A 24,936-nucleotide genomic window follows, 5' to 3' on the forward strand; every position below is an offset into this window, starting at 1 on the left:
AGTAATATTCTTAAGTCCTTTAAATTTTTTTGGATCTATGTCACTTATTCACATGAGTTACTGTATATGAAATAGGCAAATGTATGCATATGAAGTAAAATTTTGAAAAAAAAAATAAAAAAAGAACATATGGCTGAAAAAAATGACGTAGTTGTAATAAATGACTGCATATGAAACGGAAAATCTCATAAAATAATTTTGCCCAGCTAGCTTGTTCTACACGAAACACTGTGCGCCGCGCACACGCGCGCTGTTAGCTTTCTAAGGCGCGTGCAAATCTTTACGACTGCTATGCGGAAAAATAATTTACACCTTCATTCTAAATTCGAAATACAAAAAAAATAATGAACTGTTTGTTATAATATACAGACAAAAATATTATTTAGGTGCAGCAAAATCCGAATGCAATTTTTTTTTTTTCTCAAAAATTAATCGACTCGAATTTTTCCGCTCTAGGATCTAGCCTATATGGTAAATCCGCCACTGAGTGTTATAACTTCTGCATAGACGTCAAAATTACAAATAGAATGGATCACCTGATTTTTAATTATACTATCGCTGTCTCATCTGTATCCCTTTCTATCACCCGCTGAAGATAGCCGGCCCTATGCGCCGCCATATTGAACATCCTGTCAAAACGCTGCCAAAATGCTAAAAAGTCGCCATATTGAACATCCTGTCAGGCGGTTTACGGAGAAGATATCACACTTGTTTTATCCACAATGAGAAATAGACTTGTTCTAGAAATGTGAAAATCTTATACCTAAATAATTAATGTAGTATTTGTATGTTTCCACTATTCCCTTTCTATTTATTGTTGAAGTACTACAATCAGCTGTTGATATCTATTCTGTAGGTTAGCAGTTTTCGTTTTCGACGCTTGCCAAACCGCTGCCCATTAAAAAACAAACTGAAACCAAATAAATGTAAAAAATAAAAATTATAAACATAGCATATTTCAAAATTAAAAAAAAAATTCATCATAATTATCCTGGTTTCATTGGGCCACTTGAGGACAGTGCGCTGTCACAACGTCCATTAAAAAAAAAGTATACATTATTTTTTTGCAGTTTGAATTAAAGCCAAGTGTTTTCTTTTTGCTATGTTTATTAAAATTTTATATAGGAAAACAAGGAAACATCATAAAATTTTTACATTTTACAACGAATACGACACTCTAGTAAATTGCCGAATTGGTTGTTAACCAATAAAATAAAACAAAAGTCCAGGAGGAGATTTTGTGAGATTATTGAAATCAAAATTTTCCATCATTTGCAGGCGAAGGTATTTGTTTTGTTTTGATGAGTTATTCTGTTATCAATTCTTTAAAAAGTTTGATATTATTATTTTTTGTAAATTAATTAGTAAAGATAAATGCATAGGTGAATACATTTAATCAAATCTATTTTTTCTGATTTTGTTTTTGCTCCTTTTTCCTTAAGAACATCCTTCTTGCAATACACAGCTTATTAGCTTTTTCGTACCATTTCTGATATTTTTCCATCAACTAAGAAAACATTTTTCATTAGATATTTAAAATATACTATCACAAATATAAATACGTATTCACCTTTTCTTCCGGTGGAAACAATGGCTCTTCCCCACCAATAAAGTGCTGCAGAAACTCAAAAGGACTTAAAGGCGTTGATTTCAATCTCATACGTCTTCGAACATTTAAGGTTTCGCTAATATTATCAGTTGTATCACCAGAAATATATTCTTTGAAAACTTTTGCTAGTGCTGAGTAAACATAATCATCTACAGAGTCTTCGCCAGCGTAATTTGCTAAGATTTCTAACCAAAGTAAAAAACTGGTACCATAATCGCATGATTGGATCAATAAAACTTTTTGAAATATACGCCTCATTTTTGGATTTGCAGACCACGGAGCGTCCGTAGTACCTAGCAGCAATATTCTGTCATTCTTCTTTATATGTTTTAATATCTTTGTTTTTATTGCTTTTTGAAGTAAACGAGGCTTTAAATATTCTTGGTCTTTAGGGATCTTTTTCCAAAATACCCTATGAACGTTCTGTATAAAAATTATTGTTGGCTGGAAAGCTTTAGCTACTTTCATAACTACGTGCATGAAATAATTCACGTTTTCGCCATCGAAAAACTGTGTGTTTTCTGGACTAAGGTTTATGAAAACCGCGTCTGAAAAGATTTTTATTGTAGAATAATTAATAAGTTTGAATAATGGAAAAAAATTAGCATAAAGAGGCTAAATATATGAATTACATTCAATCGAATAGTCAGTAAAGAGCTGAATACGACGCGATGAGTTGATCGGCGTTAACCTCTAGAAGGAACTAAAATTTAGTCACAGCTTGTTGACAGATAGACCGTTAAAAGTAATGTCAAAAAGGTGTACTAAAATATAAGTAACTACTTAATTTCGATCAGGAATACGCCAAGTAAATACTTTGAAGTAAGTGTAAAACGAATACCTGTTTCGAACGCCATGATGTGAGAAAGCAGTGTCTTTCCATTATTCAAAGGTCCTGCCAGGCAAAGCGATTTCGGTTTATCAACAGTGAATTCTCCCAACCCCAACATACATTCCTGAGCAACCATTTTAATATCACCCTTAGCTGGCCCCAAAGTGCTAAAATATAAAAATATGAAGTATTATAATTATTGGAAAATTAGATGTATTCAGTACAAGTAATATAGAGTATTAGTTTTCTGCGGGAAGTTCGAAGGCCGTATCATGTTATACGATCCGTGATCGAAATCCATTTTCTTAATCGCAATAGCTCTTATTTAATGGTGAATAGGAATAAGGAAATATATGAAATAGCTGCTTCTAGTACTCATAAGATCCATAATTTATTACAAATTTTACCAATAGTTTGACAGATTCATAACTATCGTTTCAGTGAAATTGCATTTCCATACGTAATCGTAAAACACAAAACAGGCCCTGAACTGTTTGAGTGTTTTAAAATTTCTTTTATATTTTCCACGGAAGCATGCTCAGAAAAGCTGTTTGGACGCCAAAATAGGTCTCTAAAACATGAGGCTTTTATATAAAGGCCTAGTTATATTTGCAGGGTATCGCATGGCAATGCAGTAAATAGCATGTGAGACGTAGACCTGATCAGTGCTACCTCGAGCTTAGAAAAAAAAGTGTCAATTCAACTGCAGTTTAATAAACTTTTTCTTTAAAAATTAATGCTAGATGCCTTTACATATGTCTATTTTCGATTTTGACTTATTGGGATCACCGGGTTAGTCATACAAGGATATTTATTATCTTTCAAGATTTGAGTTTTCGGTATTAACATACTGACATTTTCTTACGAACACATTCACAAAAATGTGTGACATATCAATCACTAGTGACTTGCATATCTTTAGCTTAATTAACAAAGGCCCTAGCCATAATGCAATAATATTGGTGATGTCAACAACATAACCTCACTTTTTCCGCAGCTCTATATGCCAAATGCTGGTTAGGGCCTTGGTGTTGTGTTTTTTGTTGCAAATTATTTACTAGAATCTGTTGGGTAATACAAAGATACGTTATTCTTTTTGACTAAAAAATTCTGGTAGCGACTTATATATGTAGTTATTATATTTCTAAACGTATAGTAAAATCTGCTCCGATCTTGGCAGAATTCAAAAGCACTTATGTATGTATGATAGACAACCCTCTTAAATATGTATGCCGACCTTATCAGAATAAGGGAAACGTCAACGGGATGAGAACACCTGCCCTAACCAACAATTATAAAAATTTTACAGGAGAAGCAAAAAAAATTTTTTTTTTCACATTCACTATATGCAGATACATATTACTTTTTAAAAGTGGCGTTACTCCCTGGTTATTCGTTCTAGCACTTTCAAATTTTTCCGGGGAATGTACTTTAATATATTTTACCCATATATGTAATACTCCTATATTGCTAATAGAAAATGCTCGCAATGTGTTTTGAATTCGAAATCAAAACAAGACAGCCTATAAAAGGTTTGTGATTGTAGCAGCATAAGTGTGACAAGAAAAAATTTAAATTTACGTACTTTCGATTATTGAATACAAAAGCAAAAACATTTAAACGGCAATATATCGGCACTCTGATGTTTGGGAATGTACCTACCCTGCAAAAATTGTTGGATTACGTGTTCCATTTTCTTCATGTTGGAGTACTCTAACAATACTCCTTTGAAATGCGTTTGCGGACCACCATCAGACGATCATTGCTCGTTTTTTAACGACAGTGATCACGACACGATGACGATCGAACAGAGTTGCCAAAAGTAAAATATTGCATGCAAATAACTAATAATAAAAGTTTACTTTGGCAACTCTGAGAAAATGCAACAGCGCACTGGTTTTATGTATACCCTTCAAAAAACGCGAGTACTCTATAAATAATGTAAGGAATACTCCTCTGGGAGTATAGGACTGCTCCAAATCTAATCTGTATTCATACAAAAAATGTGCTCCAATTAACATTGCGATGTCCTAGGAGAGGAGTAGGTGATCCCACTCTCGCTTTGTTTGTGAGTATTCCATAGAGTACATACGTGAGAGTACTTTCCAAAGTACTTTCACTATAGTACTCCATGGAGTACTCCTTTGGGAGTATAGGACTGCTCCAAATCTAATCTGTATTTATACAAAAAATGTGCTCCAATTAACATTGCGATGTCCTAGGAGAGGAGTAGATGATCCCACTCTCGCTTTGTTTGTGAGTATTCCATAGAGTACATACGTGAGAGTACTTTCCAAAGTACTTTCACTGTAGTACTCCATGGAGCACCCACAGAAGATCATATGCCAATGTACTAAAGAGGAATTGTGTCAGAAAGAATTATCGAAGTGAATTTAATTTAAAACAAGTAAGAACGGGACTGTCTTCGGCTGTGCCGAAGACTTCATACCTTTCATGAATGGGGCTGAACAATAATCTTATCCCGTTCGTAATCTCCGAATAATCGGATGTATAAGATAAGAAATATATAGTGAACAGATCTGCATACCTTAACGATTTTTAAGATAAATATAAAATTAAAAACAGGTAGGTACTTTGTGTGAGGATGCAAAGTTTCTGGTTTTTTGTGGTCTGCGTGTAAAAACTATGACTGCGAATCACGTATTTCAACAATATATTGCGTAAACGTAACTATTTGATGAAATTTGATGAATTTTGAAGCTTCTAGCCGTAAAAAGGGGGCAAAAATTGAGTTTATATGGGGTATATAATATATGTATATACCACCGATCTCTATGATTTTTTCAGACAACAATATATGCTATACACGTAAGCATTTGGTGAAATTTGAAGCTTCTAGCTGTTAAAATGGGGAAGAAATTGCGCAAAGTTTCTTATCTGAACAAACGGTTGTATGGGATATATACTATATATACCACCGGTATCTATGATTTTCTCAGACAACAATATATGCTATACACGTAAGCATTTAGTGAAATTTGAACATATCTAAACAATTTTTAAGATAAATATAAAATAAAAAATAGGTAGGTAATCTGTGTGAGGATGCAAAGCTTCACGTTTTTTGTAGTCTGCATGTAAAAACTATGACTATGAATCACGTATTTCAAAAATATATGACGTAAACGTAACTATTTGATGAAATTTGATGAATTTTGAAGCTTCTAGCCGTAAAAAAGGGGCAAAAATGACAGTTTATATGAAGTATATAATATATATACCACCGATCTCTATGATTTTTTCAGACAACAATATATGCTATATACGTAAGCATATGGTGAAATTTGAAGCGTCTAGCTGTTAAAAAGGGGCAGAAATTGCGCAAAGTTTCTTAACTGAACAATCGGTTGTATGAGATATATACTATATATACCATCGATCTCAATGATTTTTTCAGACAACAATATATGCTATACACGTAAGCATTTGGTGAAAGTTGAAGCTTCTAGCTGTTAAAATGGGGAAGAAATTGCGCAAAGTTTCTTATCTGAACAATCGGTTGTATGGGATATATACTATATATACCACCGGTATCTATGATTTTCTCAGACAACAATATATGCTATACACGTAAGTATTTAGTGAAATTTGAACATATCTAAACGATTTTTAAGATAAATATAAAATAAAAAATAGGTAGGTAATCTGTGTGAGGATGCAAAGCTTCACGTTTTTTGTGGTCTGCATGTAAAAAGTATGACTACGAATCGCGTATTTCAAAAATATATGACGTAAACGTAACTATTTGATGAAATTTGATGAATTTTGAAGCTTCTAGCCGTAAAAAAGGGGCAAAAATGAGAGTTTATATGAAGTATATAATATATATACCACCGATCTCTATGATTTTTTCAGACAACAATATATGCTATATACGTAAGCATTTTGTGAAATTTGAAGCTTCTAGCTGTTAAAACGGGGCAGAAATTGCGCAAAGTTTCTTATCTGAACAATCGGTTGTATGAGATATATACTATATATACAACCGATCTCTATGATTTTTTCAGACAACAATATATGCTATATACTTAAGCATTTGCTGAAATTTGAAGCTTCTAGCTGTTAAAATGGGGTAGAAATTGCGAAAAGTTTCTTATCTGAACAATCGGTTGTGTGAGATATATACTATATATACAACCGATCTCTATGATTTTTTCAGACAACAATATATGCTATATACGTAAGCAATCGGTGAAATTTTAAGCTTATGGCTGTTAAAATGGGGTAGAAATTGCGAAAAGTTTCTTATCTGAACAATCGGTTGTATGAGATATATACTATATATACAACCGATCTCTATGATTTTTTCAGACAACAATATATGCTATATACGTAAGCAATCGGTGAAATTTGAAGCTTATAGCTGTTAAAATGGGGTAGAAATTACGAAAAGTTCCTTATCTGAACAATCGGTTGTGGGGGATATATACTATATATACGACCGATCTCATCAATTTTTTCAGGCAACAATATGTGCAATATACGAAAGTATATGGTGAAGTTTGAAACTTCAATCTGTTAAATTGGGTAAGATATTACAAAAAACCCCTTTTTCTGAAAAATCGGTTGTATGGAGGATATATGCTATAGTGGTCCGATCCGGTCGGTTCCGACAAATGTCTAATCGGACACCCAAATACACCCGCTCACCAAATTTTATCAAGATATCTCAAAAATTGAGGGACTAGTTTGCATACAAACAGACAGACGGACAGACGGACATGGCTAAATCAACTCAGCTCTTCAACCTGATTATTTCGGTATACTTAATGGTGGGTCTATCTATTTTCCTTTAAGGACTTACAATTTTCGGTTTCGTGGCGAAATTAATATACCATTTCATTTTCATGAAAGGTATAATGAAAGTAAATGAAGAGGGGCAATACAACTCATATTTTATACTACGAATATTCTTATGTTATATAGCATTTGCGTGAATAAAGGAACTAATATAATATGTATACATAAAACCAGTGCGCTGTTGCATTTTATCAGAGTTGCCAAAGTAAAATTTTATTATTAGTTATTTGCATGCAATATTTTACTTTTGGCAACTCTGTTCAATCGTCATCGTGTCGTGGTCACTGTCGTTAAAAAACGAGCAATGATCGGCTGATGGTGGTCCGCCAACACATTACAAAGGAGTATTGTTAGAGTACTCCAACATGAAGAAAATGGAACACGTAATCCAACACTTTTTGCAAGGTACATATTATATTAGTTTCTTTATTCACGTATGCGTATGCGTATTATATTAGCTTCTTTGTTCACGCAAATGCTAAATAACATAAGAATATTCGTAGTACAAAATATAAAAGTTGTATTGCCCCTCTTCATTTACTATCATTTTAAATTAAATTCACTTCGATAATTCTTTCTGACACAATTCCTCTTTAGTACTTTGGCATATGATCCTCTGTGGGTTCTCCATGGAGTACTACAGTGAAAGTACTTTGGAAAGTACTCTCACGTATGTACTCTATGGAATACTCACAAACAAATCGAGAGTGGGATCACCTACTCCTCTCCTAGGACATCGCAATGTTAATTGGAGCACATTTTTTGTATGAATACAGATTAGATTTGGAGCAGTCCTATACTCCCAAAGGAGTATTCCTTACATTATTTATAGAGTACTCGCGTTTTTTGAAGGGTAGCCTTTTGTAGCAATATATGAGTATTACATATATGATTTTACCAAAACCCACGAAAAACGCAGTTTCGAAAAATATGTTGGTAAGGGCCTTTCTGAATTAAGCTATCACGTGTTAATCACTACTTTGATTAGGCATTTTGTATTGGTTAAAAGGGGGACAATGAAGTATCTATTTTAATGGTAACATATCAAAATATCTGATTTAATGCATAGAATGCAGGTGGTAGTTGTAGTCCAGAAGCCAACACCTGATTCGTAACATTTTATGTAAAGGTTGTATATCGTGCTCAGGCTGCGAAACATGCTCACATAAAAGATGGTGGTAGATTAGTGAGCTTTAGACGTTCAGTTGATAAGCGCTGAAAGCTGTGCCAGAGCGCATCCTACAGGTTATTTATATGAATTTCCGACGCAAGCGTATGTGTTATGATTGACGAGCCCCTCGTGTTTACATTTTTTAGGGGGTTTATACACTCCACTTCTGAAATATTTGTCTGTTCGTTCCACCTGACCTGGTTAACTTTGCCAAGATCATGTTACCTTAAATATAGTTGTTATATTTTAGTATAAATTGCCTTTCAAACCCATCTCCAATTTAAATGAAAAACGTTAATTTAAGTTCAATGCAAAAAATTGTATCTAATAAATTTTTTATTATTTGAAATATTTAAAAACTTGACTGTCATACAGCCAACGTGGTGTTCCCAGGGGGTCAATTCACGTTCGATGAAGTGATGAAGTGAAAAAAACAATTCATGCTCGCTGTGAAATTTATTTTTTCATTTTATCACACCACTTCATGTTAGGCGATTCGTGTTCTTTAAAATACTCGTTATGAAAATCTAATAACGAGCACTGTGGTGAGTAAAAAAATAAAACAAAAATGATATTTTCTGTCAAAAAAAAATTTATTAATAAAAGTAGTAAATATTTTCAACTTTTGAATAAGAAAAGAAGAAAATGCCCATATTGACCTTTTGCTTTCTTTGAATTCTCATTCAGAATATCAAAGGTAAGTGCATTTATTGCAACTTATTATTTAAATGTATAATAGAGGGAGGAAAGAGGATAGAGAGAAGGATGAAAATAGGGAGATGGATAATGAGAAGTAATGGGAAAGTAGGGACAGACGAGCGGTGAGGAAGAGTGTGGAGGGAGATGGCCGGCGTGTGGGAGAGGAGTAGAAAAGCAGGAAAAGGAGAAGAAAAGGAACAGGGAAGAAAAAGGAGAGAGGAGAGGGGAAGACACTGCCGTAGATAGACACACAGATATGTTGTGAGGTTAATTGCTGCGACCTATTGATTTATTGTGCCCTCATTCTCTTCACAATCCCTCGTCCAAACCGAGTTCTCTAAAAAAAAACCAGAATGGTTCTAGGCTTCAAAGAGTGTATATGACTACTTTCTAATGTTGGTGATCCTAGGATCCTAAGTCTTCCTCTCGCGATTGCATCGCATTCCCGACAGAGACAACTAGACGATATACCTAGTTTTTGCATGTTGCAGTGACCTGGAGGTCAATTCAAGTTCGATGAAGTGATGAAGTGAAAAAAAAAATTCATGCTCGCTGTGAAATTAATTTTTTCATTTCATCACATCACTTTTTCATGTTAGGCGATTCGTGCTCTTTGCAATACTCGTTGTGAAAATCTAATAACGAGCACTGTGGTGAGTAAAAAATATGATATTTTCTGTAAAAAAAAAAAATTTATTAATGAAAGTAGTAAATAATTTCAACTTTTCAATAAGAAAAGAAGAGAATGCCCAATATTCGCCTTTTTGGTTTCATTGAAATCTCAACTTCCTCTCGCGACTGCATCGCATTCCATCAGGATGTGTTCTGCAGTCTCATCTTCGCGATCACAGAATCGACAGGGGCTACTAGACGATATACCTAGTTTATCCATGTGGCTCTTTAGCCTGCACTGACCTGTGAATATGCCTGTCAAAATTCTAAGACTGCTTTCTGGCAGATTATTCATGGCTTTATATCGCTTTGAGCTGTATCCTCCTATCCTGGACTTTCGCGCCAGTGTTTGTCTCTGAGGCAAGCTTCATTTTGCCTGAACTCTTCCCTTGTTGTATGTGACACTAACGGCATGATGAGCTCGGGTCCTATTGGGTTTTCCACCGCCGCCACTCTGGCAAGCTCGTTACCATCTACTCCTCTGTGCCCAGGTACCCAGGCTGAACGGATGGTGTAATTGGCCCTAGACTGCTTAGCCTCTCTACGCACTCAGGGACTGAGCGCAACCTGAATGTCGCTGAGTATAGCGATTCTCTCGTTTGTATATCCCCGCTGTAAATTTATCTCTGCACACCGGCTTGGAAGATGCTCGGATATTTTCCGATTGGTAGGAAAATTTTGGTTCGGGGGCCGAAGATCCCCTCTCCTATGCCCTTCGGTGTCTTCGAGCCATCGGTGTATCATATTATAGTGTGTTCCTGCTGAAGTGCTTCAATTCTGGAGGTGTCCTATGTACACTTGTTCCACAGCTCTATTTTTAAGTGCTCCTTAAACTTAACTAGCTTCCTCGTGTCATCACTGGGAAGTTGGATGAGTGGAATCTGCTCCTTCAGCTTCTCCATGTTCCGTGAATGTATCACTTTGCCTCTTCCGCATCCCTCTTTAGCTATGTTTACTAAAATACTCCTGGCTGCCTGCACAATTATTATGTGTAGAGCCTTTAACTTTAGCAGCACCTCCATTGCCGCCGTCGGGCATGCTCGCATGTCTCCCGTAATGCAGACACATGCCTGCCAAGCGTTGAAGTTTCGTGAGTGACTTTTGTACGGTCACCATGGTTGTCCTTGATGCCCACGTAACTGCTCCATACACTATGACAAGTCTCACTATATTAGTGTACATCCATCTTAGGATCTTTGGGCTGCATCCCCAGGATCTTCCTGCAAAACGTCTACACACCAATATTACTCTTGTGGCCTTGATATGGTGTTGTTGACGTGCTTCCTAAGAACTTAGAGTCGAACGTAATTCCCAAGTATTTCACCTCGGTCCTATGCTCCAACTGTATTACATCCATTGCGATGTGCCTCATCCCTTCTAGTTTTCTTCTCTTGGTGAAGGGTAGAATGGCTGCCTTGTTAGGGTCAGTACACAATTCTTTCGTTAACCTCAATGCCCTTTGCATTATGTGGCAAAGGCTGCTTTCGAATCTGCCTCTTACAATTATAACAATATCATCCTCGTACCCCTGACATTGGATTTCGTTCTCTGAGGTCCTCTGTTGAAGTTCATCTACTACCAGGATCCACAGCAGGGGTGACAGGACGCCCCTTGTGGACATCCCTTCGTTGTCTTGATCTCTACTGTACCGCCCCCACTCGAGGTTTCGGAAATTCTCGTACGCAGTAGGGCGTTTATCCATATACGGATCGGACGTTGTATCTCTCTTCTCTCGAGTGCCCGATTCACACTCTCGTGGGCCGTGTTGTCGAATGCCTCCTCTATGTCCAAAGTGCGCATAGCGCAACTTTAAAGTGTCCATTGTAGACACCCAAAAATATGCCCCACACACACACTTACGTTTTTCCTTTTTTTGCTTTGTTCAATAAATGTTTAAATTAGTTTTTAAATATAATTATAGTTTTAACAATTTTTGTTGTTATATCGGCCTACTGAATTTAAGATCGCGGGTTCGAATCGAGCTCAAGGCCTAACAATAATTTTTTATCATTATTATTGTTATGACACATTTTTTCTTAATTAAAAAAATTTTTAAATTAGAATAGAAGAAAGAAAAAATTTATACAACTGCCAAAGCTCGGTGTATAGATATCCATTTCGGGAACTGCTAAATTCCTTCATCGGCAACGTTTAGGCGTCGCTACTATAACCATTCAGCCATCACAGCGGTTTTTTGATTGTCTTCATTAATCCTACTTCTATTCTGGTTCGTGCCAATTGATATTCACAACACTGCGACATCTGTTGCAGAATGGATGTTCGGCCGGTGTGCGTCTAATCCTGGAGAGGTGGGCGCACCGGGGTCGATCTCAGTGGGAATGTGGCGTGTGGAATAAAGGAATAGACAAATAGGCGAGAATTTCTCGTTATAATAATATGTTTTATTGAATATAAGTACAAGATTTTGGTGACAATATTACCTGTATTGACTGTATTGTAGAAAAACGGCAGAGATCCTTGGCGGCAGATGTTAGCTGGTTGGCTGTTGAAAACAAAAGAGGCCGGTTGTATAGCAAGCTACAACCGTTGACCCGCAAAATCCTCCGTTTTGGAGGGGAAAGGCACCCACACATCAACCCCGACATGCATATGCATGAGTGCTGACAAAAAGCACACATACACGTGCATGTACATGCATGCACATGCATGAGGGTGATGGTGTGGGTGGTTATAAATTAATTCGAGTATCGAGTATCGATTTGCAGAGTTGCATTGGGGGGGTCGCAATCAGATGCGGAAAAGTTAGGCATCCTGCCTAAACATGCCGGCCCCCCTTCCGATACGCAACATCGTTTTCCGCCAATGACCTCCCCTGAAACGAGAAAAATTATTATAAGACTTACACACTAGACTTAATCTAAATGAAGAGTTCGTCTGCGACGCAAAATGGCCGGGAATCCCTTTCGACTTGCTTAGCATGCCACCTGAGCTAAGATGAAAGAATTAGCGGTTATGAACAGTGAAGTGAATATTTCTTGCCATTGAATTATACATAATTCTTAAATATAGAAATTCAGAATGTAATATGTGTATTGTCGATGGCCAGTAAGGCTGGACGAAGAGGCCGAGGTTTCCGTTCCAGAGTGGCACCATTGTTTGTTATTCTTTGGTTTTTTTTGTCGGTCCGGATGGAGAGGCCGAGGTCTCCATTCCAGATTTGCGGTTTTTTTGTTGGTTGGACGAAGAGGCAGAGGTCTCCGTTCCAGACTCGAGGGTTTTGAGATTTTTCTGGGCTGGACGAAGAGGCCGAGGTCTCCGTTCCAGCGTATAACGTGTCGTGTCGCTCTCAGGGTGACTGTGGCATTTTATGGATGTGCCAGGGCGAGTGGCCGTGAGGTTGGTTGGGTGATGCGCGTTTTCGCCGCAGCGCATGTATTTCGTCAGTTGTGTATTATATTATTACCCTACAAAACACCTGGTCACAAACCTACCCACGCCCATACAAATGTGACTACGAATATAACCTGTCACCGTAAAATGACTAGTCAAATGACGTGGAGTGACGAGAGCGTTTTTGCAGAATAGTTAGTGCTGTGATTTCGAGCAGCTTATATATTTCAACATAACCAGCAAGATTGCGGTGTGTGTGAGGTTGGAGCGGACGTGATTCCAAGCCACCCGCGCAAAATTACTTGTTTTCGTGATACGCGTGGTGTTTTATTAACAAACGTACGTTAAAATGTGAATAAACCGAGTTTAAAATGAACCGTAGTGGCTGACGACGGTATTGGTTTAATTTTGTGCGACAGCTCATGGCGAATAGCGAACATCGTAATTAAATTGGAAAATGTACCAACTGCCGGTGCTTACATGCAGATTGGCGATGCGTTCTCAGCGACGCGTTCTATCTGCCCGTACCATTATGCGAAATGTACCATGCAACTCTGTCGTGTATTTATTGGTTAGCTGACAGCTGGTATGGTGAATTTGTGGTGTGCGAGTATATATATACATATATGTATTTGCTTGCCCTTGAAAAAAAACTAGGTCACTGGGGCAGTAGCACACTAGGCCGGTATAAACAGTTGAGTTTTTCCAATTTCGGGACTGTATCATGTCGGATTTTTTTAATTTCGGGACTCGGATTGGTTTTGTACCGAGCCCTTATAAGGACTCTTTGTGATATTTGTTGTTGAAAAACAACAAGTCCTGCCCCCCAGCCAAAAAAACAAGCAGTACCGAAGGCAAAAAAATCAAAAAGGAATTTTTTTGTTGTTTTTTTTTTGTAAATGAGACCATAATTATTTTTAAATGAGGTTTTCGCCTTTATTTTTGTGAGTAAGTATGTTTTGGGACTGCCCGGGCGCCCATATGGATTAAAAAAATGCCGATCCCGATTTTGTGTTTTGCGGGTTTTCGGTACCCGGTTGCCTCTTTTTATGCAACACTAATATGATATGGCGAGCCAAGTAGGCATACATACATACATATGTACATACGTTGGTTACAAATATGCCAACGGCAAAAGACAAAGCAACTGAACATTCATACACACCCGTGTATAGAATGTAAAATTCCATTGAATTGAAAGAAGCGGTAAAAAAATCGAATGATTTTTTTTTTCGCTCTTTCAATTCTTTTTACTACGGCGATTGAAGCATGACGCATGGACAATTGGAAGAAAATGGTAAGTTCGTTTTAAGATTTGTTCATTTGATATATTCTTTTAGTTTAAATTATTAATTAATTTTTCTTTATTTTCAGGTGACTGGTGATGGAGATCCAGGAGAGGTGATGGGTTTTATGTGTCGCTCCTTTTTTTTGTTTTCTAGGTTACCGGCATCGCAAAGGGGTGCTCCAACTGCGGCGTCGGCCGCGCCGTCAGTTGTCACACTTTTGCGATGTCCATTGATGCATGCACTAATGGCTTTTTCTCTTTTTCTTTACAGATTTTGTCATGGATATTACTGGGCACTAGAGTTAACCTTGGAAGTTACAGGTTTGGAAGCTGGGGAAAGCTTTTCAGAAGTGCAGCAAGCAAGTGCTGCTGGCACTATACACGGCAATGACGAAGTAATGGAACATTGTGAAGATTCGCAAATTGCGAGCTTTGCCAAATCAGGAGAATTGCGGCGACAGAAACTGCATCATGGTGAAAGACCATTTAAATGCAGATATTGTGAATTAAGCTTTGTGCGAGCGGATGATCAGCGCCGTCATACACGTACCCCTGCCGGAGAAAAACCCTATAAGTGCAACTATTGCGAGCGCCCTTTTCCTCAAAGTAATGATCGTATTAGACATATGCGCCTGCACATTGGTGAAAATGTTTATAGATGTGAATTGTGCCCGTCAGCGTTTTGTTCTGCCTTTGAGCTGCGTGCACACTACTCAACGTCTAAACGATGATGAAGAGACACGTGAGCGCAATATGAAGGCCTTAAATGAAGCAGAAGCTAAATTGGGATTGAATGTGTCCTAAAATGCAAATCACACGCTAGATTCTAAAGTGTAGGTACAATCGTATAAATTCTATAGCGCTGTGAAGTGATTGATGCTTGTGATTAGGAGAGGCGTTATAGGCCTCTAGAATTGGCCATATGAGCGTTAAAATGCCTTTAGCTCCATATGGGGTAAATTATCCTTTATAGAATTGTTCTGCTATTAGACTTCGACTAATATGCAAAAAAGCAAGACTAAGTTACAACGGGTTGTCAAGGTATAGTTTGAAAATTTAATATTTCTCTCATGTACATAATGACCGACTTCATCATATTAAATCGTAATTATAAATATGCTGATAGCCTTCATAGTTTTTGGCGGCCGTGAGTGATGTTCAAAAAATTAAAAAAAAAATTTTTTTTTTGGCTGACTATTAGTCTAATATTTCTATCTTTGCAATGTTATAAAGACATGCATTATGGAAAAAGAACATGACATTTACTCTACTTGTTTGGGTTACTTTGGTGGTGTCACGTGGGTTATGTTGGTAGCGCCCACATGCCAACTGTATCCAAATGCAATAGCCACCACTTTAGGGCATAAACTCCTTTGGGTATTCTCGCGTTGGAAGTGGCCAAATCCGGTGCTGCTGAAGCATCCAGACAATGTCAATTTAAGGTTTCCGGTTTGGGATCCACGCGTTAATGCCTCGGATCGTGATCATCTTATGCCAATCATAACACCGGCATATCCTCAACAAACCTTCACTTTCAACGTGTCAGAATCAACCAAGCAAGTAATACTTAATGAATTTAATCGAGGTATGATTACAACTGGTGAGATTATGCTCGGACGTCTGACATGGGATCGACTATTTGAAGCCCCTAGTTTCTTTTACAAATATCATCACTCTATTGTACTTTTAGTTACATCGCAAAATGGCGACGACCAGCTCGAATGGTGCGGCTTAGTGGAGTCAAAAATACGTTTGTGGGTTGGTAATTTAGAACGTAATCAACACATTGCATTGGCACATGTAAATCCTACATGTTTTGATTATAAGAAACCAGCTGTTGTCGGCACACACAACAACAGCGTCAATGATGATGATAAAAATCAATGAAGTGGTGGTGGTAGTGCACCCATAAGTTCATCCAACTCTTGTGCGATGTGGTTGATTGGTTTGGAATTTGAGCGTACAGAGAACTTGAATGTAGGCCTGAACGAGAGTATTCAAAACTTCACAGAACACGTCATACAACATGGGGTAAACGTAAAAATGCTTATGCACGGAATGAAAATTGAGGCGCGGCATGTAAAGCGTAAAGCACTGTCACAGTATTTAGATACGGACTTTTTGAAGTGTGAACGCACGTCCAGGGAACAACACCAATTTTAATAACGCAGTTTTAGCTAATCGTAAACGTTTGTCGACCGAATTATCTGCAACACAGCAACAGAAAGATGGTACGACTAAAAAGGGTCGTGTAGGTGAATCGCAAACAGAGGACATTTCACGCATGTGGAATGATTCACGTACACGTGTGTCAAGGTCAAGCACAGTAGCTTACGGTTAGTATAGTTTGTAGTCTAAAATATATATCGTCGGTGAAAGTTCCGACCACCTGTTCTGGTTGTTGTATTGGTTTGAGTTTTTGAAGTGATTATATCAAATCGCCTCCAAGACTGTCGGCTTGCTACCGGGCTATGGGATTATTTCCACCATTTGGTATTAAGGCCCGTGGAAAACGTTTTATATGTGGTTTGAGCTTTCATAGACGATATAAACGTATTCGCATAAATGAATCTGTGCGATGGAAAACTTCATATTTCCTTTCCAATAAAATTAGGTGTCATTAGCTTACTTGCAACATACGCGTCACTTAGGTGCCTTCACAATTCCTTGCGGACGTTAGGAAACCAATGAAAGTTGGTGAGATCATGGATCCGGAAGTACCCAATTTATCTGGTGGTGCACTGGAACGAGTTACACATCCATTCACGAAGCGCAGCTATCAGTCAATGAACAAAGAGAGGGTGAGTTTAATTCAATTATTATATGTTTGTTCTTCGATGAGCAATCTGGACGGGTTACTTGTACGAAGTAGGGAAACGGGGAATAATTCAATCCCCTTCAGTGAAATAATAGTAGGAAAGTATCTGTTTTAGTTAAAAACTTAATGGGCCGCATGACCACGTAGTATATTAGTAGTGATAATAAATTTGTAAATGCCAGAGGTTTTGGGGAAATAATTCATGTTTCCACTAAATATTCAGTGAGTTGATAAAGTTATGTTGGTTTGGTCATTCTTGCAGAACTTGTTTGAGGAATGGTGGACCATTCCAATATTTGTTGCCAAAACTCCCTATATGAGCATAAGTTCAAGGCATTTTTTTTTTTTTTTTTTTTTGTGGGGTGATACGACCCTCAAAGAAATTACACATTAACTTGCTCCTGCACAGAAGTGTATATAATGGTATACACCATTTTACAACAATAAGAAGTGGTTACACGAATTGTTTGCTTTTTGCGATCCTTGGATTAAACTTGAGTTATGTAGTTCTTGTGTTTAATAATTTATCGGTAATTTTGCGCTATTTCGAAGTGTTGAGACATGTATTGTATTGTGTTTTAAATAGCTTCAAAAAAAATGTTTATTTTTTTGTTTTAAATACGTAGCACTCAACCTCGCAAACATTTTGCGTGTTGGATATTTCGGTTTTTCGTTTGTTGATTCCTCGTATGAACACTGGTACTTGGAGTCTTCCCTAAATGATGTGTCACAATTCCGAACCGTAAGTGTTCTGTGATCCGCGCTCCGGGTAAGGGGATGAATTTTGGTAAATTCTGTTGGCCTCGCGCCTTTGGCCGAGTGCGTAGGTGTTCTGTGGTCCTTGGTCGGGCTGATGGAGGGAATTCGGGTTGACTTGTTGGAAGTTTGAAAATATGAAAGGCCGAAGGCCCTTAGATTCTGTGGCAGATCGGTTCGCCCTTCTGCGGTAGGCTTTTATGATGTCCTCGTTATGGGATAACGAGTGAATGGGAGTGGTTTCTTGTGTCCTCGCTCGGGGTGAGCGGGTGAATTTGGGTTAATTTTTGAAATTGAATTGAATTTGGATTTTTTTGGTGTCCTCGCTCCGGGGTGAGCGAGTGAACTTGGAGTTTAACTTTTGAAAATTTAAAAATAAGTGTTTTGTGGCAGATGGGGAATCTGCATTAGGCTAGGGTAGATTTTTTTGAAAAGAGGGATGGGGAGGAAAGGAGGGATTGTTAAGAGGATCCCGTGGTCCTCTCACAATCGATCTCCGTAGGCAGAAGGATCAGTTTGACCAAAGGTCGTCTGACTTGGCCCTTCTCGGTTATGAGGTCGACTACACGTACTCGGCCATCTTCGCCGGGGTGTACGTTGACGACTCTACCTAACCTCCATTCGTTGGGAGATAAGTTGTCCTCTTTGAGGACGGCGAGATCTCCCACTTGTATGTTTTCTTTAGGATGCTTCCACTTCACCCGTTTTTGAAGTTCGGATAGATATTCCACCTTCCATCGCTTGCAGAAAGTCTGATGGAGGGCTTTGAGTTTCTGCCACCGATTTATCATCGAGGCAGGGCTTTCACTAGAATCTGGTTCTGGTGGAGCCAGTAGGTGGCTGCCCGTTAGGAAATGTCCTGGGGTTAGTGGTTCCAGATCCGTTGGGTCATTCGACCCTGGACTGAGTGGGCGCGAGTTGAGGCACGCCTCAATCCTGCACAAAAGGGTTTGGAACTCCTCCATGGTGTACTTATGGGGAGACGCGATATTTTTGAAGTGGCTTTTGAAGCTCTTCACTCCCGCCTCCCACAAGCCGCCCATATGTGGAGCAGCGGCGGGAATAAAATGCCAGCTTAATGCTTGATGATTGTACTTTGAGACTGTCTTGTCTCGGCTTTCTGCCAGGAAGGCTTTAAACTCGGATCGTAAAGATCTTGACGCTCCGACAAAGTTTGTACCATTGTCGGAGTAGATGTTTTTCGGACATCCTCTTCTCGCGATAAAACGCGCAAAGGCTGCGAGAAAGCATGGAGTACTAAGGTCACTAGTGGCTTCTAAGTGGATGGCGTTAGTGGAGAAACAGACAAAAAGGCATACGTAGCCTTTTGACAGTCGACATCCCCTACCGCGGTAGCTTTTGATGTCGAAAGGCTCCGCAAAGTCTACCCCGGTATTGGTGAACGCGCGGGTAAAAGTAGTCCGTTCGCAGGGAAGGGTACCCATAAGTTGGGACTGCGCCTGTTTTCGGTGAATAGTGCAGGTTTTGCAATTATGAATGGTTGCCCTAATCATGGTTTTGATGTTAGGTATCCAGTATTGGGTGCGTATCAGACGCAACATGAGTTGATTTTCCCCATGCAGACTTTGTTGATGAAACATTAGGACTGTAAGACGGGATAACCGGCAGTTGTATGGGAGGAGGATTGGTTGGCGTTCATTAAAGGCTAAGTCCTTTGACGCCCCGAGTCGCCCTCCTACCCGAATGATGCCATCTTGGTCTAAGTAGGGATTAAGTGAAAGTATTGCACTTTTCCCTGCAATTGGTTTTCCGGCCTTTAGATAATTATATTCGGAACTATAATGTTGTTTCTGATAGATTTTAATTAAAAGTCGTGTAGTGGCCTTAACTTCATCAGGGGAGATTAGGTGCGACATGACATGGAATGAATTTTTTGTTTCGGGGTGAGTTCTTCGATAGAACCTCATAACGTATGAGAGCACCCGTAAAGCCCTAGGTAGGTCTGAAAAGCGTTGAAGAACATCGGTAGTATTTACTGTTGTTGTTGCGCAGGTCTTCGCCCTCTTTTCCTCTACGGAGGTGATGTAGTCACTTTCTTGTGCTGGCCATTGGGAAGTGTCTTCTTGCAGCCAAGAAGGTCCCTGCCACCACAACGAATTGTTGACCAATTCAGACGCAGGTAATCCTCTGCTACCTAAATCTGCTGGGTTAGATTCTGAGTTTACATGCAGCCAGTCCTTATTTCCAACCATGTCGATGATCTTGGTGATCCGATGTGCGACGAAAGTGGACCAGGAACACGGCGGTTTCCTTATCCATGCGAGGACGATAGTTGAATCCGTCCAAAGGTGAACTCTCACTGGTCCCAACTTCAGGTTTCTGAAAATGGATTCGGTGATTTCCGCTAACAGCACGGCTCCGCAAAGTTCCAAACGTGGAAGAGAAAGAGTTTTCACTGGGGCTATTCGGGTTTTGGCTAGAAGCAGGTTCGTGCAGACATTATCATCCGTTTTGACGCGCATGTAAATGGCTGCTGCATAAGCCTTCTCGGATGCGTCACAAAATCCATGGATCTCGATGTCGGTTCCTGGTGAAAAGTTGACCCATCTAGGTATCCGGATTTTATCGATTTCATGGTATTGGTCGGTGAAGGTTTTCCATCGTTCCAGCGTACTGGTAGATACTGGTTCGTCCCAAGCGGTGCCTTCCAACCAAATACTCTGCATGAGTATTTTGGCCACAATGACCATTGGTGCCAGCCATCCCAAGGGATCGAAAAGTTTGGCGATTGCTGATAGTATCGCTCTCTTCGTAATGTTTTCCGGGTTGTCCAGCGTCCCTGCTTTAAAATAAAATAAATCGGAGAGGGCATTCCATCGAATGCCTAACGCTTTAACTGAACTGGTATCTTCGAATGCCAGGAAGTTTTCATTGAGTAGGTCTGCTTTGGGGATGTCCCTTAGAATGTCCTCTGAATTGGATGTCCATTTGCGAAGTGGAAAGCCCGCTGAGTGTAGGACTTGACGAATTTCATCTCTGGCTTTAATAGTCGATGTGATCGTATGTCCACCCGCTAACACGTCATCTACATACATGTATTCTCGTAGTATGTTAGCCGCTGTAGGGTGTGAGTCTGACACGTCGTCTGCCAGTTGTAGGAGCGTTCTTATCGCGAGATATGGAGCGCAGTTCACTCCGAAGGTAACCGTCTTTAATTCGTAAAGACTAATAGGGTCATTCGGGGAAGTGCGATGCACAATACGTTGAAATTTGGTGTGATTTTCGTTCACCCAAATTTGTCGATACATCTTTTCGATGTCGCTATTGAATACGAAGCGGTATAGTCTCCATCGTAAGATAAGTATGGGTAGATCGGCTTGTAGAACTGGGCCTGGGAGGAGAATATCGTTTAAGCTATTGCCGTTGGCCGTAGGGCTCGAGGCGTTAAATACTACGCGCACCTTGGTGGTTGTACTTTCTGCTTTTACAACGGCGTGGTGGGGCAGGAAATAATTATCCGAATCGTCGGATGGAATATTCTTTTCAATTTTTCTCATATGTCCGAGCGTTTCATATTCTGACAACACTCGAACATATTCTTTTCCTAAATCTGGGTTTTTTATTAGCCGCCCCTCATTCCGGAAGAATTGAGAGCATGCACGCTTCAGGGATGGTCCTAAGTTAATATTGTTAGGGTAATCCTGCCGGAATGGTAGTGACACGGTGTACCTTCCATTCTCACTTCGCTGCGTTGTTTCTTTAAATAGTTGTTCACAATACCTTTCATCTTCAGTTAATAATTTGTTTTTTGATACATTTTCTACCTCCCAGAACGCTTTGAGTTGGTTGTCTAACGCAACCTCGTTGTAAAAAGACATAATGCTCTTCGTTGGATTTAGTGCTTCGATACGACCGGTTAGTATCCAACCGAACACTGTCTCTTGGGCTAAGAGGGTGTTTAGCACATTCTTCTTTATACCGCTCATTATAATTTGGGGATATATGTCTCCGCCAAGTATGAGGTCTACGTCTTCGTTGACGTAGAATCTCTTGTCTGCCAAAACTAAGTCTGGGAATGCCTGCATAGTCATTGCGTTGATATGGCAGGATGGAAGATTCCCCGTGAGTTTCGCTAGAACTAGTACGGGTGTAGTCAGGCTGAAGCAGGGATCCACTGGTGAACGTAGTTCGATGTTGGATGCTTCTTTCACCTGAGCTGACACCGCATTTGTGATGCCTGAAACATGGGCATGCATTTTCCTCGCTGGCAAATTGATTCTGCGCTTCAGTCTTTCAGTTATAAAGGAACATTCAGACCCAGAATCAATTAATGCCCGCGCGGAGAAGTCGGTACCATTATGGTGAATGTGTACGCGAGCAGTTCCTAATAGCACGCCTGTGCTGGAATTGGCATGGCAGGATTTGACATTCTGATTCGCAGAGGAGGGTGGTTGTCCCGATTCCTGTCTTTTCCTTGCCTGTGCCGATGTTGATGGGGCATTATCCGCATCTTTGAAGGGATTTCGTACCGCCGGTTGCTGAAGTGTGTCCGCATGCAGGAGCGTGTGGTGACGAGAGTGGCATTTGGAACAGTTGTACGAACTGGTGCACCTCGTCACTGTGTGTCCTGGGGATAAACAATTCAGGCAGCCATTTGTGGATTTGACGAATTTAATCCTTTCTACCGGATTTAAATCGCAAAAACGTGAACAGTTGCGTAATCTGTGCTCCGTAGATTTGCACATTTTACATATTGATTTTGTTGTTTGCTTGGTTACTTTGGTTTGAAAAGCACCAAGTCTTTTTGTAGGGTTTTCTGTCGACTGGCGCGACGTGTTTGATTTTTGCACTTTAGAAGTGGCATTCCCTGTAAAACCAGACACGGTTTCAAGTGTCTGGAAACGATTTGACAAGAATTTGTCCATATCCTCCCACTTGGATATGTCCGTCTTGTGGTCAATGCTCTGCTCCCATAGAGCCAACGTATTTTCAGGTAATTTCGTCGAACATAAATAGGTAATAATCGCATCCCAATTTGAAACATCGATCTGATGTGTTTTTAAAGATGCCAAGCAATTATTTATGTCGCGCTGTAAGGTTTTGATAGAGCTGCCGCACTCGCTATCTATCTTTTTTAGATTAAACAAAATTTGTAGTTGTGAGTTTACGAGAATCCGCTTATTCTCGTATCTCTCACATAGGTTTTTCCAGGCTGTTTCGAAGCCTTCATTTGTCAAGGGACATTTCTTGACGATGTCCTTTGCCTCACCTCGAGTTTTCTGATTGAGGTGGAACAACTTTTCTACCGGGCTTAGGCGACTGTTGTTTTTGTATATGGCCGTGAACAGGTCACGAAACGTAGGCCAAGATAGGTAGTCGCCCTTGAACACCTCAGTATCACAAGCTGGCAGGCGGATACTATGTTCGCGCGCACGTTCTCCCTCAGGTTTGACTGCCCTATCTTTTTCCTCCTTCAATTTGGCTTGAAGTTCAGCCATGTTCGACATGCATCTTAGGAATACGGCATATGACGCTTTATGCTTGATCTTGACCGCTGCAATTTTCTTTGCGTCGAGCGTGTCAGAGCCAAGCAACTCCTCTAGGGCGTTCTCTGCTTTTTCCCACTTAGCTTGCAACTCTTTTTGCTGTTCGATTATTCGATCGGCCAATCTAATATATGATTCCATGTTCATGGATTAAAATTTGTGATCAAATTAAAAAGGGGTTATAAAACTGAAAAAAACCTGTGCGATTCACCCAACCAACAATGATTAAAATATAGAAAAACTCTTTATTTAACGCTTTCAATTTGTTTATTTTTTCACTGACTTTGCAGCTTATTTGTGCCGTAAAACAGGGAGCAGGGGAAGCAACACCAATGTGTTTTGTGTAAATAAAGGGGGCCACTCGCCACTTCCAAGTTAAATTGTATTGTATACTAAGTGCGCGCGTTGATATAACAACTCGACGAAAAGTGTAAAAACTCAGTGAAAACTGTTTTAAAAACTGTGTCGATTGAATTAGTGAAAATTAAAGTGCTTGAAAAGAAAATGAAAATTGCCACAGCCGTATGGCGTGAGATTTTAATGTGAATGTGAGGTTATGTGCACCTCTTCCTTGTGCTGTGTCCGGAGAGCATTACCGCTGGTGGGGGGACAGACCAGATAGTCACAAGGAATGTTAAACGACGTTTATGCAACGCGTTTGCACTTATTTTCCTTTTCGGCACTACATTTTTTACACTTTTCGCGGTTAATTAGAAATCACTACGCTCTTTAAATTGATTTTTCGCACTTTTTATTTATTGTTTTTAACCAACCAAAAAAAATGTGGCAAGAAATATTGCACTTACTCTGGCTTTTTATGGCGATTTGTATAGTGGTGCTTATGTGGCAAGTAGTTTGTGTGATGCAGTGGCTTCCGCTGGCTGTCGCTTGCTCAGTGTTTTGACGTTGGTATTAAATAATAGACTTTTTTGTTGGTGGGCAAACTACTTTTCCTGATGAATTTTTCGGGCTAATTATGTTGTGGACTGTATTGTTAAGGTGCTGTTTCCAATTCCTGGTGAGATAGGACCAAATGTTCGGCCTGAGTGCGTCGTAAACCGGCAGTGGGTAGGCGCACAAGGGTCGATCTCGCTCAATGGATGATTCACTCAATAGAAAAGAAAGAAGAACACGGGAGGATTTTCCTCGTTATAATGGGTGAACTTTATTATGTGAATATATATATATAACCTGGTTACAATATTACCTGAATATATTCTGGAAAACAGTGGAGACCGTTGGCGGCAGATGCGTGCTGGGTGGCTGTTGAAATCAAAGGAGGCCGGTTGTATAGCAAGCTACAACCGTTGACCCGCAAAATCCTCCGTTTTGGAGGGGAAAGGCACCCACACATCAACCCCGACATGCATATGCATGAGTGCTGACAAAAAGCACACATACACGTGCATGTA

The 24,936-nt window shown here is 39.5% G+C and overlaps 2 protein-coding genes and 1 pseudogene across 3 annotated transcripts in view; 2 read left to right on the plus strand and 1 right to left on the minus strand.

The window, feature by feature from the left end:
- Nucleotides 1–1,120: 1,120 nt before the first annotated feature.
- The window catches only part of LOC137233596 (IQ and AAA domain-containing protein 1-like), a 535,768-nt gene continuing 511,952 nt past the window's right edge, over nt 1,121–24,936 (minus strand). For both annotated transcript variants that reach the window (XM_067756723.1, XM_067756721.1), the window contains 3 exons: nt 2,451–2,608; nt 1,571–2,157; nt 1,121–1,507 (listed from right to left, as the gene is read on the minus strand). In XM_067756723.1, the coding sequence (XP_067612824.1) occupies nt 1,403–1,507; nt 1,571–2,157; nt 2,451–2,608 (850 nt within the window). In that variant the 3' untranslated portion in view covers nt 1,121–1,402. The remainder of the gene's footprint in view (nt 1,508–1,570; nt 2,158–2,450; nt 2,609–24,936) is intronic.
- LOC137233598 (zinc finger protein with KRAB and SCAN domains 3-like) lies at nt 14,339–15,267 on the plus strand. The gene is made up of 2 exons (XM_067756724.1): nt 14,339–14,452; nt 14,530–15,267. Exons 1-2 carry the CDS (start codon nt 14,432–14,434, stop codon nt 15,172–15,174), a joined length of 666 nt encoding a protein of 221 aa, XP_067612825.1. The 5' UTR covers nt 14,339–14,431; the 3' UTR covers nt 15,175–15,267.
- Nucleotides 15,546–17,210, plus strand: LOC137233597 (poly(A) polymerase gamma-like; annotated as a pseudogene).

This window comes from Eurosta solidaginis, chromosome 5, assembly GCF_040869045.1.
Source record: "Eurosta solidaginis isolate ZX-2024a chromosome 5, ASM4086904v1, whole genome shotgun sequence".
Classification (NCBI taxonomy): Eukaryota; Metazoa; Arthropoda; class Insecta; order Diptera; family Tephritidae; genus Eurosta; species Eurosta solidaginis.